The 13,448-nt window shown below is 42.1% G+C and overlaps 1 protein-coding gene across 4 annotated transcripts in view; it reads right to left on the reverse strand.

Annotated features, from left to right (window-relative positions):
* The window catches only part of PCSK5 (proprotein convertase subtilisin/kexin type 5), a 444,775-nt gene that overhangs the window by 111,355 nt on the left and 319,972 nt on the right, over positions 1-13,448 (reverse strand). For all 4 annotated transcript variants that reach the window (XM_070495324.1, XM_044767585.2, XM_070495325.1 and 1 more), the window contains exon 21: positions 3,117-3,219. In XM_070495324.1, the coding sequence (XP_070351425.1) occupies positions 3,117-3,219 (103 nt within the window). The remainder of the gene's footprint in view (positions 1-3,116; positions 3,220-13,448) is intronic.

Below are 13,448 nucleotides of genomic sequence, written 5' to 3' on the forward strand. Positions count from 1 at the left end.
TTTCCTGAATTCATCAAAACAGATCAAATAAAACATTTGAGGGTGGGTCAGAACAGAGGGACATTTTAAAAGTTTTTAATTAGGTCGTTGAGTCTGTAACTCCTTTAGGACTGAATCGGGAAGTTATGAGGACCGCAGCATTGCAGAGTATACGGGTTAGCTGTGGCAAAGGGGGCACATGCTTCTTCCAAGTTTTCAATCATCTTTAAGGAGCTAAACCCAAGGGTGTATGCAAATATACAAGGAAAACTGGAAGATGAAGAGAGGGCTTTTAAAATTTTGACTTCTTTTACAACAATTTCAGGGTAAATTTTTTTTTTATTTTATGATGGAAAAATTTAAACATATATACAAGACCATCCCCATGTATTCGTCACTCAATTTCAACAGTTATCAACACATAGCTACTCTTATTTCAGCTGTATCTCCACTAATTTACTGCTCTCCAATATTGTTTTGAGACAAACCTATAAGTTAAATGTTAACATTCCTCTCCCAGGTAGAAACTCCTTTAGGGGTGATCTTTATTCTACCAAGACTAGAGATATCCGAAAGTTTAAGAATAGGAAGAAACTCAGGGAGACCCACTCTCCTGGTTATTATCTGTCTCCCCTCACCCCTTACTCTGCCCCAGATCCATTTCCACCATTCTCTGTCGTGCTGGGTCCTTGAGCTGTGCTCACTTGGGACTGTAGCTCCAAGCTCACTTTGCTCATTTGTAAGTTGTGTTTCCCGTTGGCCTCTAGTTAGTTTCAGACAAGGGGAAACACCAGCAGGAGATCTGAGGGAGGGAGGAGAGAGATGCTGGGGTATTTATTTCTCCGAGAGCCACAACTCTGCTTCCTCCTTCCACGGTTCTGGAGGGGCTGTGTCTCCTACCGCTCCAGTTTCTGTCAGGCATCCCTGCTTCTACGGTTGAAGCTTTTGCTTCAGGTCTAGGGTGTTAAAGCCGCCCCACTATGCTTGTCCCTGAGTGCTTCACCATCCCTTGACTTTGCCCTCCTGAGTCACCTGTAAGAATTCCTGGACCTTGCACCTAACTCAGACCTGACATCAAGCAGGTGCTCAACACTGTCTTGAATGGATCCAATTCCACTGAAGAAAATACTAAGGAAAAGACTTTGCTGCCCTTTCAAGAACTAATAAGTCAACATCACCATCTTTCAAAATAGTTTCTTTCTCCTCATTTTCTCGGCCCTGTTCCAGGAAAATGCAGATAATCAGGGAAGAGAGATGGGGAAAGAAGTGGAGTGCTCAGGAAGATGAGAAGAAAATTATTCTTGGGCAACAAGATTTCCTTAGGAGGACACTCTGGTTCGAGATCCACATATATGCTTTTCTTTCTTCAAAATCTAAAGGACTACTTAAACAAGTTAAACTACCTAAATAGCCCAGAAAGTGTACCTCTGATCCTGTACCAATGGGCTTAAATTCTTTTAAATGGCCATTTATGGTAGTAAAATATTTTTCTCACTTCTGCTGAGCCTGCTGAGTAAAATATTTTTCTCACTTCTGCAATGTCCATTGAATGATGCTAGTTGCCTTATTAAACAAATGCTAAGATATTCCCTTAATTCAAAGATATCCAAACACACAAAGGGATTTGATTGTTGTTATGGTGAGGTGTTAGAGGAGAAACAGAATCCACTTTTGGAATGCTCTCTGTTTCTAATAGCATGCTCTGAAGCTGCTTTAAAACAAATTCAATATTTAAAGGCACAGATATTGGGCCCAGCTCAGTGGCATAGAGGTTAAATTTACATGCAATCTGCTTCAGCAGCCTGGGGTTTGTGGGTTCGGATCCTCGGCACAGCCCTACACATTATGCCATCTCATCAAGACGACCTGATGCCTACTCATTAAGCCGTGCTGTGGCAGTGTCCCACAGACAAAATAGAAGAAGATTGGCAACAGATGTTAGCTCAAGGCCATTCTTCCTCACCAAGTAAATAAATAAATAAAGGCATAGATATCTTAAAGAGATGCTTGGAAAATGTTATCACAGTTAGCATTGACAATTTTTAAGACTGTTCATTTGTGTCTTTTCTTCCTTCCTTCTTTCTTTCTCTTTCTGAGGGAGCCATTTGGAAAGCCAAGCCCCTGATATTGATCACAGACCTTATCAAGTTCAATAAAACACACATTTGTTGAATTATTACTATGTGTTGATCACCGTGGAGGAATAAAGAGACAAATTCCTTCTCAGGATATTACAGTCCTGAGGAAGAATTAGATGAAATGACTTGTGCAAGGCAAAGGGAACAACCATCCTAGAGATTGACCCGCCACTGGAGCAGCCGTGTCATACTGGTCTGGGGGGAGACCCTGCTTCCCATGTATTTAGCAGAGCAGTGACGAGGCCATTCATTCAAACACTGTCAGCCAACAAACACTAACTGCTAGAATCAGAGGAATGTTGACTGAAAATACATCACGTTCCCAACTCTCATCATTAGAAATTCCTGGTATATTAGCAGAGATGCTCACCCCATTCGGATACTTGCTATTCCCTCATTCATTCAGCTATCAAACATTTATTGAGTGCCTACTATTTTCCTAGTACTGGGATAGGTAATGGAGATACAAAGATGAGTACTTCAGCGGGCTTACAGCGTAACAAAGAGAGATTTGTAAATGAACATCTTACAATGTCACAGGTGCTCCTATGGAAGTTTATATAGAACACAGGGGAACACGAAGAGGGAAGGTTAATTCCACTGGGAAGAGGTCAAAATGCCTTCATAGAACAGTTCACCCTTGAACTAACTCTGGAAATATGAGTAACTATTTTGTCAGCAGATGGAGATGACGGTTGAGGGATGTGTGTGCAGAAAGGGATGAGATTCCAGCCATCAAAGTCGCTACCGTCTTCATAGATGAGAAAGCCTTTCTAGTGTCTTGGGAACTGATTCTTGCAGCGGGTACTGGACATCATGGAGAGAAAATGCTACAGAGCTGGGTTGTGGCCACACCATGGAGGGTTTCTGTGTCTCAGGAAGAAGTTTGATTCTTTTTCCTGCAGACCCAAGGGGTGCCTCTAAGGCGGTAAGCACCTCCTCTCTCCATCCTGCAACCCATGAGCTCCCAACCCCAGGAGATACTGAGAGGCCACTCACCTTGTGACAGGGCAGCCAGTGCAGTCTTCCTGGGTTGGCCCCCAGCACTTGGCACAGGAGGCGTCACAGATCTGGCAGTGGCCATGCTCGTCAATGTATTCTCCTAGGGAACAAAATATAGCTGTTTATCTCATTTCTACATGGCAATGCTGCCTGCGCTGTCAGTCTGAAAGCAGCCAGATCTCTCTGTGGCTGCTTAAAAGGAATGGAGACAACACGGAGAGAAGAGACCTTGAATGGCTTCAGTTGCCAGTCTTGAATCCTGACCTTATAATAACAACTACTCCTCTCCCAGGGGTCCCAGAAGTTGGAACCTCAAAAAGTTGTGAGGCAATGACATAATTATATGATTTAGTCAACATGTGCTACAGATTTTATAAGTAGAAAGACGCCAAGGAGAGCTTCCCACAGGGCCCCTTTCCTAAGCTCCTACTGACTTTCCTGTTAAAGGCTGCGGGCTCTTGGCCCTCAGAGACCCCAGGTATAGCCTTGGTTCAAGTCAAACAAAAAGCAGGACCCACCCAGATCTTGTCCCACCACTCTGGGGGATGGTGGTTACTAGTCAAGAGTGGTTGAAGCTTGGCTGACATTTGACAAACGTGAGCTGCATCTCCCCATGAAAGAGTAACAATGAAAAGATAGCCAGAGAATTCTTCATTTAATTGGAAAGTTTATCTTTCCCAAGGAAAAACACATATGAGACTTTTCCACAGAAGTTAGTCCAGCTTCGCAAACTTCTTGTGAACATTTAAGAAGTTACTCCAACAGCAAAGGTGATGGAGAGAGGCCAACCTCATTGAAGGTGATAATCCAATGATGGGTCCCTACTCATGGAATTCAACCCACTACTCACATTACACTCATCCTCTCCTCCCTTTGTCTTAGAAGAAACTGACAAGTTTCTTCAGTTTCATACAAACAGCTATTTTGTTTGGTTTGGAAACTGCTCAGAAAATATAGTTTCAGATTTCAGCAGAGTCACAGCCTTCACCTGCCCCCTACCCCACACCTAACTTTCACAGCCCTGAAAGCATGTCTCAACATTGTCAATCTGAGATCCAGCCACAGTGGTAAGGTAGCAGTTACTCGCCCATGGTTTAATCAAGCGGTCTTACTGAGGTCTAAGATTCACTGCCTGATTTATTGTAGTTGTACGGAAAAAAGCCCTGGAAGCATAGACTTGATTGGTGAGAAATGGAGGAAGTCCACCCCTCTGGCTTTTCCCATAGTTTACTGAACAAGTACAGTTGAATAAGGTCAACCTTATATTTGTAAATCTTCCACTTGCTAGCAGTAAACCACAAAAATGAAAATGAAGAGGCAGCTAGAGTTTGTCCTTACATAGCAGAAAAAGCCTTTCATGTATGTAGAGTTATTCTATTAGTTTTGTTAACTAAAGGGGGAAAGTACATGTTAGAGCAATGCGCATATCTAACAGTGGCACACCCCACACATCCTAGACTCTGCTCTTCCGCGTCTTCCAATTGTTGCCAAGGTAGAGTGTGGACCAGGAATCTGATAAGTAACTTTTAGAATAAGATTGTGGTTCTTAGCTCAGGAGCGACTCCCAGCAGCCCTAGGCTCAAAAGAGTGAGTAACCAGCAGGGGCAAAGAATGCAAATGTGCAAGTTGTTCCTGCACAAGATGCAGCCCAGATGGTCAAGTGGAGGCAGAAATCATCCCGTGTTCATCTCACCAAGCCATGCACTCTGGTGTTAGCTGCCTCTGACTCTGTAGGGGGCGCCATTTACTAATTCACACAAAGATGTTAGAAATTAGTTGCATTCTTGGCCATCAGCAGTGCCAAGGCAGAGAAAAGCTGAGACTTCTGTCTAGTAGGAGTGCTGATTTTAGGTTGGGATTGTCTCACTCAATATAGGCATCATATTTATGCAGACTTCTTTTTATTTATTCGAGCTCTCCCATTCTGCCTCTTAATTATTGCCCTTGCTGTAATGTCTTCCACTTTTGCCATAGGAGGCACAGCCAGTTGAGCAGTATGATTGTCAGTCCAGGCACCAGCAAGATAAAGAGCAGAAGATCCAGGGAAGACCTGGTAGGAAGATGATAGCTATGTATCTTTCAAAAAGATGTGCGCTGAGTGGAACAGGAATGGGGGAGGCTCACAGAAACTTCTAAACTCAAAGAAAGGGTATTCCAGAGAAATGTAGGATGCTAGAGAGCACAACTTATTCATTCACTCATTCCATGGATATTTTTTGAACATCTACGTACCAGGTACAAGGTAAGATGTAGAGATATACAAATTAAAAACGCCCTACTCTTGGGTTCTCAAAGATTTTTGAGAAGGTGATTTATAAAGTGATAGTTGTAATTGAAATGCTGCGGGGTGCCTTTGACTTCCTCAGACAGTCTAGATTAAAGTTTAAAACAGAAATGCGAGGACATACACAGGACTCTGGTAGACCTAGAAGCAAAGACTATTACCTTGCCTTGGCATCTGTGCCTATAGGAACTGACGCAGTGGTTTGGTTCTCCCAACTCCTGATATCCATCCACCTCAGTCTCCGTGATGTATTAGAATCAATGCAAGGATAGGATTTTAAACTAAATACACCTTGCTCAGCTATTTAGATGGTTCCGAGAGTTATACCATGTCCACACTCAGATCTCCTTTGTGAGTACAGATGATACATGGCTAGGGCAAGCGAGGGTTATTCAGATACTACTATGTACCTTTTAAATTCTCTGTATCTCTTGTGTGCCTCCTCATTGGCTACCATAGGCCAGTAGGTGGCACTGATACCTTGGCCTTCATCTGCTCAACTATAATGGCCTCTATTCCCACCCACAAAATGCCATCTTGGATATAGTCATCACTAGGAATTGCCTCATCGCCAAGATTTCAAATACGCCCTCCAAACACAATCTCCTTATGCCCTCCTATGAGTCTACCTCACCCCAGGTGGCGCCCTAGGCTGCTTGGTCATCCTTTCATGCATCTGTCTAGTTTCCTCTTGCATTCTTCACTTAGGCTAGGCCCAACCTTCCCAAGACCTAAGTTCCACCCATTCTACCTAATTTTCTGATCAGATACTGAGTTTCCCCAGCATCCTTTTTCTCAGTGTCAAAATTCCTCTCTGTCTTCTTGACTTTTCGCTCGTCTTCTGTATCTGAGAAAGGAACCTCTCTTCCTGGCCGTTGTCAACTCTCCATCTAATGCTCTTAATCTTTCCTTAGGATATTTCTTCACCAGTCTCTCTGGCTTCAATCTTTTCTTGACATCTCCCATCATCCTCTGATCTACAAATTTCTCCCCAACCGAAAACCTTCCCAAGCATTTTTCTTCCCTGATAAGTGATTCTTAAAACATGTTTCTCCCTCCTAACATTTGGAAACAAAATGGAGAAAGCCTCATAACCTTGGAGCTTATGTAATAGAGTCAGCATAGGACAGCTTAACTGTGTATCTCTCTCAAGTCTGCACGCCTCTTAACTGTAGAGCAAGCTCTGGCTTTAGAACAGATGAGAATAGAAGGATCTGCCCCGATGTTCATATTTATGTAGATGTCCAATTAGTTATATAAACAACTGCCCCCAGCCCTTGCAGGCACAAGTTTTCCACTACACATCTGAAACCAAAGAAACCAGATTCCAAGGACATAGTGAAGTTGCTTTTTTTTCGGTTGTTGGAGCAGCAAATTCTTGTCATCTGTCTTCATTGCACAATGAAGCTGAATGTTTATGACAGGCGTGATATACAAAATTCTTAGAAAAAATCACTTTTAGCACAGACTTCAGGGGTCAATATTTTGTTCTCCACCTCATTCTACAAGCTCTTCTTTCTGCTGTCTTCAGTCATTATTATCACGTTCAAATTATCTTTCTCCTGTGATCAAAAATGTTTCATTCTCCTTTTAGTTTCTTTCTCATCTCCTCCTATAATAGTTCAAAGGACACTGAGGAAATAGGGGAGGAATAATGTCTCAGCAGTTGAGGACACAGCTTAAAAATGAATACTTGTAGATTTAAAAATTTACAAGTAAGTGGCTTACTCTGCTTGTTCCACCTCTTGATAACATTGCAGAACGTGTTTGTGTCGACAAGTCTGTTATAAACAAACTTTATGACGTCATCCAGAACAGGTAAACCTTTATTACATCATCCACAGCTACTAAACATGGTTGAGACCCACATAATACTATTTTTTACACTTACATGATCAGAAGAGCTTCATTTCTTCTGCAGAAATGCTATGCTTTCTTTTGTACCTTGTAGTATTTCTTTATTGATTAGAGCCAAATTTGTTGTAATATTTAAACAAATCTATAAACTAAGTGAATTAATATGCACATAAATAGATAGATTATGATGTGAGTTCCAAACAATTTTTAGCAAGGGTGATTAAGAGAAGCAAGGGTGAGTAAGAGAAGATGGGAGGAACATTTGGTGAGACGTTAGCCATATGAATTTTGATCTGGTTATTTCCGTGAGCACCCTTGGGGTACTGAATTATCTGTAGATCTTTGTTTATGTGCCATATCACTCAGATGCCAGGAATCATAGACTCTGACTTTCCTGAATGTCTCTACAACTATAGGTGCTGATCAAACAATACTATCTCTTTGTAAGGATGCCAATACCTAGTTTCCAGCTTAAGATACCACTGTGTGAAGACAGTTTTCAGGAAAAGAAATCCAGATATTTATTACTTTCCACCAGCCACAATAAGTGTTCAGTAACACTTTCAACTAGTTATATACTAATGAAATAATTCTGTTTTTAAGGCCTCATTAAGTGTGAAGTTTTATAGCAAGGCTCAAAGTGTGAGGCCATCAACTGAGATCGCAACATCTTCACTTAAAAGTCCACACAATTATTCATTCTTAAAAAGGAAGGAAATTCTGACACACGCTACAATGTGGATGAACCTTGAAAATGTTATGCTCTTAGAAATAAATCAGTCACAAAAGAACAAATATTGTATGATTCCATTTATATGAGTTACCTGGAATAGTCAAATTCAGTAGGACAGAAAGTAAAATGAAGGTTGCCAGGGGCTGGGGAGAGGGAAAATGGGGAGTCACTGCTTAATGAATAAAGTTTCCTTTGGGGAAGGTGAAAAAGTTCTGGAGATGGATGGTGGTGATGGTTGCACCACAATGTGAATGTAATTAATGCCATAGAACTGTACACTAATAATGGTTAAAATGGTAAATTTTGTGTTATGTATATTTTGTCACAAAAAAAACAGCCTACATGATGAGCTTTTGCCCCAGCAGGCCAGTACATAATTTTAACCAAAAAACTCAGGATTGTCTGTGTTTGGAGATGGGTCCAAAGAGTACAAACCATCTTAGGGAGCCAGTTTGTTGACCTGCGGCTTGGGAAACCTCCTGTGACGATGGAGATAAATGGATAAAGCTTGTGATAATGGAGATGTCTGGAAGATGGAACGCTGTGTTTTTTCTTTTCATCAGGATCTACAAAGGCAGAATGAATATCAAGCACCTAGAAGGAGAGTTCCGCTTCTACAGCCTAGAGGTTTCTGGGGGTCACCTTCTCTATCTGGTCCTCTCAAAGACTTCACTTTTCCTCCCCCACAGGATTTTCTGATTGACAAGACTTATCCTTCCTGGTCCCATTGCTTTTTCATCTCAGGCTCTGGCATTCATCTGTGTAGTTTATGCAGATACTCTGAAATGCTACTCTGGCACCCCCATGCGTTGGCATCCCTGCCAAAAGGATGGATCGTAAATTTTGGATCCAACACACTTGCAAATGTTTAGCTTCCTTTGGCCTGAACGTTGTTCAACGAGCAAGGAATCAAGAGTTGATCCTTTTAGCTTCCACTGTTGTTTAGTCCCCTCCACAGTCAGGCTGCTAAAACAATGTATCCAAAGTGAATATAGTGGTCATGTAGCAACCGCACAAGCTCCCATTCATTGACACCTACCATATTACAAGTGCTGTTCTATGTAATGTGTAATTCAGACAACAGCCCCTTTTATAATGAGAAACTGAGAGTCAGAGAGATCAAAAAACTTGCATAAATTCATTCAACTAGGTAAGTGACAGCGTTGGGCTATGACCCAGGTGTGTCTGAGCCTACACCCGTGCTCTTTCTGCAATATTTCCCTGGTATGGATTCATTTCCCCTTTTGGTGTTCCAAGTAGCTTTGCTATTTATAAAAAGAAAGAACTGAGCACATGCCTCGTCTAAGGCATTTGGTGAGGTAAGGATATCAAAAAGGAATTCACTGTGAAAACAAACGAACTTTGAGCAGTCGTATTGCACAAAGCAGATTTACGCAGTGACTGAATATACCCTCCAAATTTATCTTCCCTGATAAAATGGCCACCATTTATTAAAAGGCACTTCTATTATCGAATTGAGATTTTATAAGTAGTTTGTTTTGTCCACTAGATTAGAAGTTCCTAAGAGGAACTCAAAAATGTTTTTTTGAATGAATAAAATAATTGGTTGGAATTCTGGACAGGGATTTTCTATCTTGCTTAACTGCTGTCTGAAAATAAAATAAACTGACTTGTCAGAGATAGCTTGTAACCAGAATGATAGTAACTTCTCTACGGTCCCTCAATTTACATGAAAATCTAATACAGATGGATTGATTCCTGTATATCTTTTCCTCAATTAAGAGAATCTTGCATTGCTTCTATGTTAGTGAAAAAATCACTCTAAGTCCTAGCTAAAGGATGCTAAAAATAAAAAGGCACTGAACACTGGTTGCAAGACCAGACACAAGGCAAGACAAGAGGCGTGAATGTTATTCTTATCTGTAATTAAACAAAATAGATTGACAAAACCTATTGTTGACTCTGTGGATGAGGAGAATCATGAACACTTTCCAGTAAGCAGGGTGGTAGATGGAAATCCATTTATTGCCCATTTGAGGTGTGTAAAATTTCTCGACATTCTCTTAATTTGGTGGGCAGTCTTTGCTATTCTTGTAAATGAGCCTAGAATTTCTACAGGTTCTCTAGTGCACTCAATCCCCCTACTCGTCAGACATAAGATTTTACCCCCCAAAGTTCCCACCATTTGTGGCTACAGAGGGACTGCTGTCATGGGGGAAATTGTACAGTACCTGGTGTGCTCACAGGGAGGGGAGATGTGTGATACCAGCTCAATACAAGGTTGGCATAAGGGAAGCCATAGTGTAGAAAAGAAATCATATTGTTACTTTGAATGACCTGGTTAACTAACCCAGCTGGATAGGCACCCTCCAGGAGATATGCATGCTCTGTAGATTTTACAGCCCCTCCTAGCTGTGATAAGTTGATAACTTTGTTCTTTTGAGTTCTTTAGGCATGCGATGACCCCTGGGGCAGAGAGTCTATGCTGAGAGACATCATCAATGACAACGGAAAGATCTGGGTATAGGGTGTTGCTCTGGTCGCTGATGTATTTCCAGTAAAACAAAAGATTATTAGGAACTAGGACCAGATGTCTGCCTTCACCCAGAGATCAGATGCCTTCCCCACCCGCAGACCAGCCTCCTATATAACGGGCCTGTAGTCTTTGTTCTGTAAGATGGTTCTTTCAGACGTTGGCCAGCTATCTTCTCCCTTGCTAACAAGCTATAATAAAACCCTTTCTCTCCTACTACCTTGCCTCTTGACTATTGCCTTGTCTTGTGGCAGGCAGACGACCTTCCTTGGGCTGTAACATGTGGGGCTCAATACATGATGACAGAAGTAAGTGACCATAATTTGAGAGAATAACTCACTTACCTTTTAGAAAACATCACTGATTACCTGAGGCAGGTCACACTTGGGAGACACTGACAAAGGGAATGACTTGAAAGGACAGAGCTTGCATGCGAGAAGAGATTTTCACATGTTGAGGAATATGGGGTAACTTTTTGGGTTCAAAACTGATTTGACTTGAACTAAAAAGCCAGACTTATGGCCTATCAAACATACATTGTCCATCTGCTTAACCATTAGAGTAAAGCCTGCACTCTTAAGAATGCATACTTGCCTTCCTACGCCCTATTGGTAAAGTCATATTGGTAATGCTGGATTAGTCCCTTTCCTGACATCACGGTCATATTGACCTGCTAATTTGCAACTAAATATCTCTTTGAAATCTTGATGAATATGTATCCTGGGTGTGTTTAATGTATGTTCTTTGTTCTAAAAAGATATAAGACTGTATTGAAAACCATGCTTCTCCGAAACGTTTTCTAAGGCCTTCCCAGGTTATAATCCTCACTCTGGCTCAAGTAAAACTTATTGTATTTCTCTTATCTGTGGGAGGGTATTGGTTATTTTGCATCGAGACATGTGCACCCCTGAGTGAGTGTGGTGCTATCAGGCCCTAAAAACTGTATCACTTCCTTTCACTTTGGAGGTGATGCAGATGGCTGGTGGAACTACCGGGAGTCTGGCTCACCGAGACTTCCTGACACTTTTGAACTAAACAAGGGTCCTTGTACATGGATGGGTTAAAGCCCAAAGTCCTTCCCAAGTTGCCTGAAACAATCTAACTGTTCCCTGTGATGGCGTAAGACCTGGAACACAGGCACCAGGATGAGGCTTGTTATCATTCTCTTTCATTTCTGTGGTGACCAAAAGAACCTCCCTCACCACTTTTTGTAGCTTATTCTTAAGCCCTTCCAAGTATCCCTACTGTCACTTCCCCCACTCCAGTGCCCCATGGGAGGGAACATCCTCAAATGCCCCTCCCTCTCTTCCTCTGCATCAACACACCGAAAGTACTGACCTCACCTTTCCTCTCCCACACTCCCTCAGTCTTTCCTCAAGCCCTGCCTGCTGGTGCTAAAACACTGCAGCCTAGTTGCCAATTAAGAGAAAAGAGAAGCTCCTGGAAAGAGAAGGAAGTTGCATTCCAAAGCCTAGGGCTCCATCTGCACTGTAGCCGGTAATTGACAATTTAGTCTTTCATGGGGTCATCACTAACACTGCTTGTCCACAGGAAGTAAACACTGTCTTCTAAGAGATCTGCTGGTTTGTCTAGTGACAGGTCTGAATGGAGATGGCACCCAGAATACTGCAGTCCCTTAGTGACTGGGGAAGTATCTGATTAGTCAAGTTGCCATATGTTTTATTGGTAGTGACTAAATTGTGCTTTTTAAAGAGTCTGAGTGTGGAAATAAAGAAGGGAATCAAAGTTTGCCGTGTGCCTACTGCACACCTGCGTAGTAGGGAGCACTGGGTAGGGTAAATGCATACATTTTGGAGTCATCTCCACCTGGGTTTGATTTGAGCTTCCTTCTCCAGCTGTCTGATATTAATCAAATCACATACTTCTTTGACATTCTTCTTCTGTGTATTGTGCATAATATTCGCTTTCCCGTAGAATGTGGTGGGGATCAAGTGAGAGAACAGACCTAAAGCTCCTACCATAGTGGATGACAGAATGTTACTTATAATTATCAGGTAATTATATATTGAATATTTTATTTCCTCAAACCTCCAATTAATAATGTAGGGTAGGGGCTATCAACTTCGTTTGACCAGATAAAAGAACTTAAGCATCAAAATGTTAACTCGCTGAACATCATTCAAACCCTGGTCTGATTGGATCCCAAATTGTGATTTTTCTACCACCTTGAGGGGACTTAAAGAATGTATTGGCTGCGTATGTCGGTGGCAATGAGGCAACTGAAATTAATGACCCCATGGACAGAGAACAATGATCTCTCAAAGCACGTCAGCTGTAAGATGCAACCTACCAAGGTCATCTGTATAATTAGCAACCCTTTGGAGCCAGCCTCCCTGGACTAGAGCCAAGGAGCCTTTCCACACACTTTGCCATAGAAATGCCATAGCCATGGCCATTCCCTTCTCAGGCTGCTGAAGTCAAAGTTTGTCAGAAATAGGTGAATGTGAGACAGGGCACATAAGCCTTCTTTCCAGCAAAGTTTCACCAAGTCAGGTTCAGAATGTGATTCTTTCTAATTTTTTTTTGCAGGGAAAGATTTGCCCTGAGCTAATATCTGTTGCCAATCTTCCTTTTTTTTTTTTCCTCCCCAGAGCCCCAGTACCTGGTTGTATATCCCAGTTGTAACTCCTCCAGGTTCTTTTATGTAAGCCACCACCACAGTATGGCTACTGACAGCTAGGTGGGAAACGAACTGGGAAACGAACCTGGGTCACCAAAGCGGTGAGAACACCAAACTTTAACCACTAGGCCCTCAGGGCTGGCTCCAGAATGTGAGACTCTTGGCCCCACTGTGGAGTGGGCCCTACGCTTTGACTACTTGTTTCTCCTTTAGGTCCTGGGATGGACTTTGCTTCCTTACTTGGCAGGTGTCAGGACCAGTTGCCATTTCCTCTCTGTCTCAGTCAGGGTGGGACACATAAACAGATGAAAATGAACATG

The sequence above is a fragment of the Equus asinus genome, chromosome 23, assembly GCF_041296235.1.
Source record: "Equus asinus isolate D_3611 breed Donkey chromosome 23, EquAss-T2T_v2, whole genome shotgun sequence".
Classification (NCBI taxonomy): Eukaryota; Metazoa; Chordata; class Mammalia; order Perissodactyla; family Equidae; genus Equus; species Equus asinus.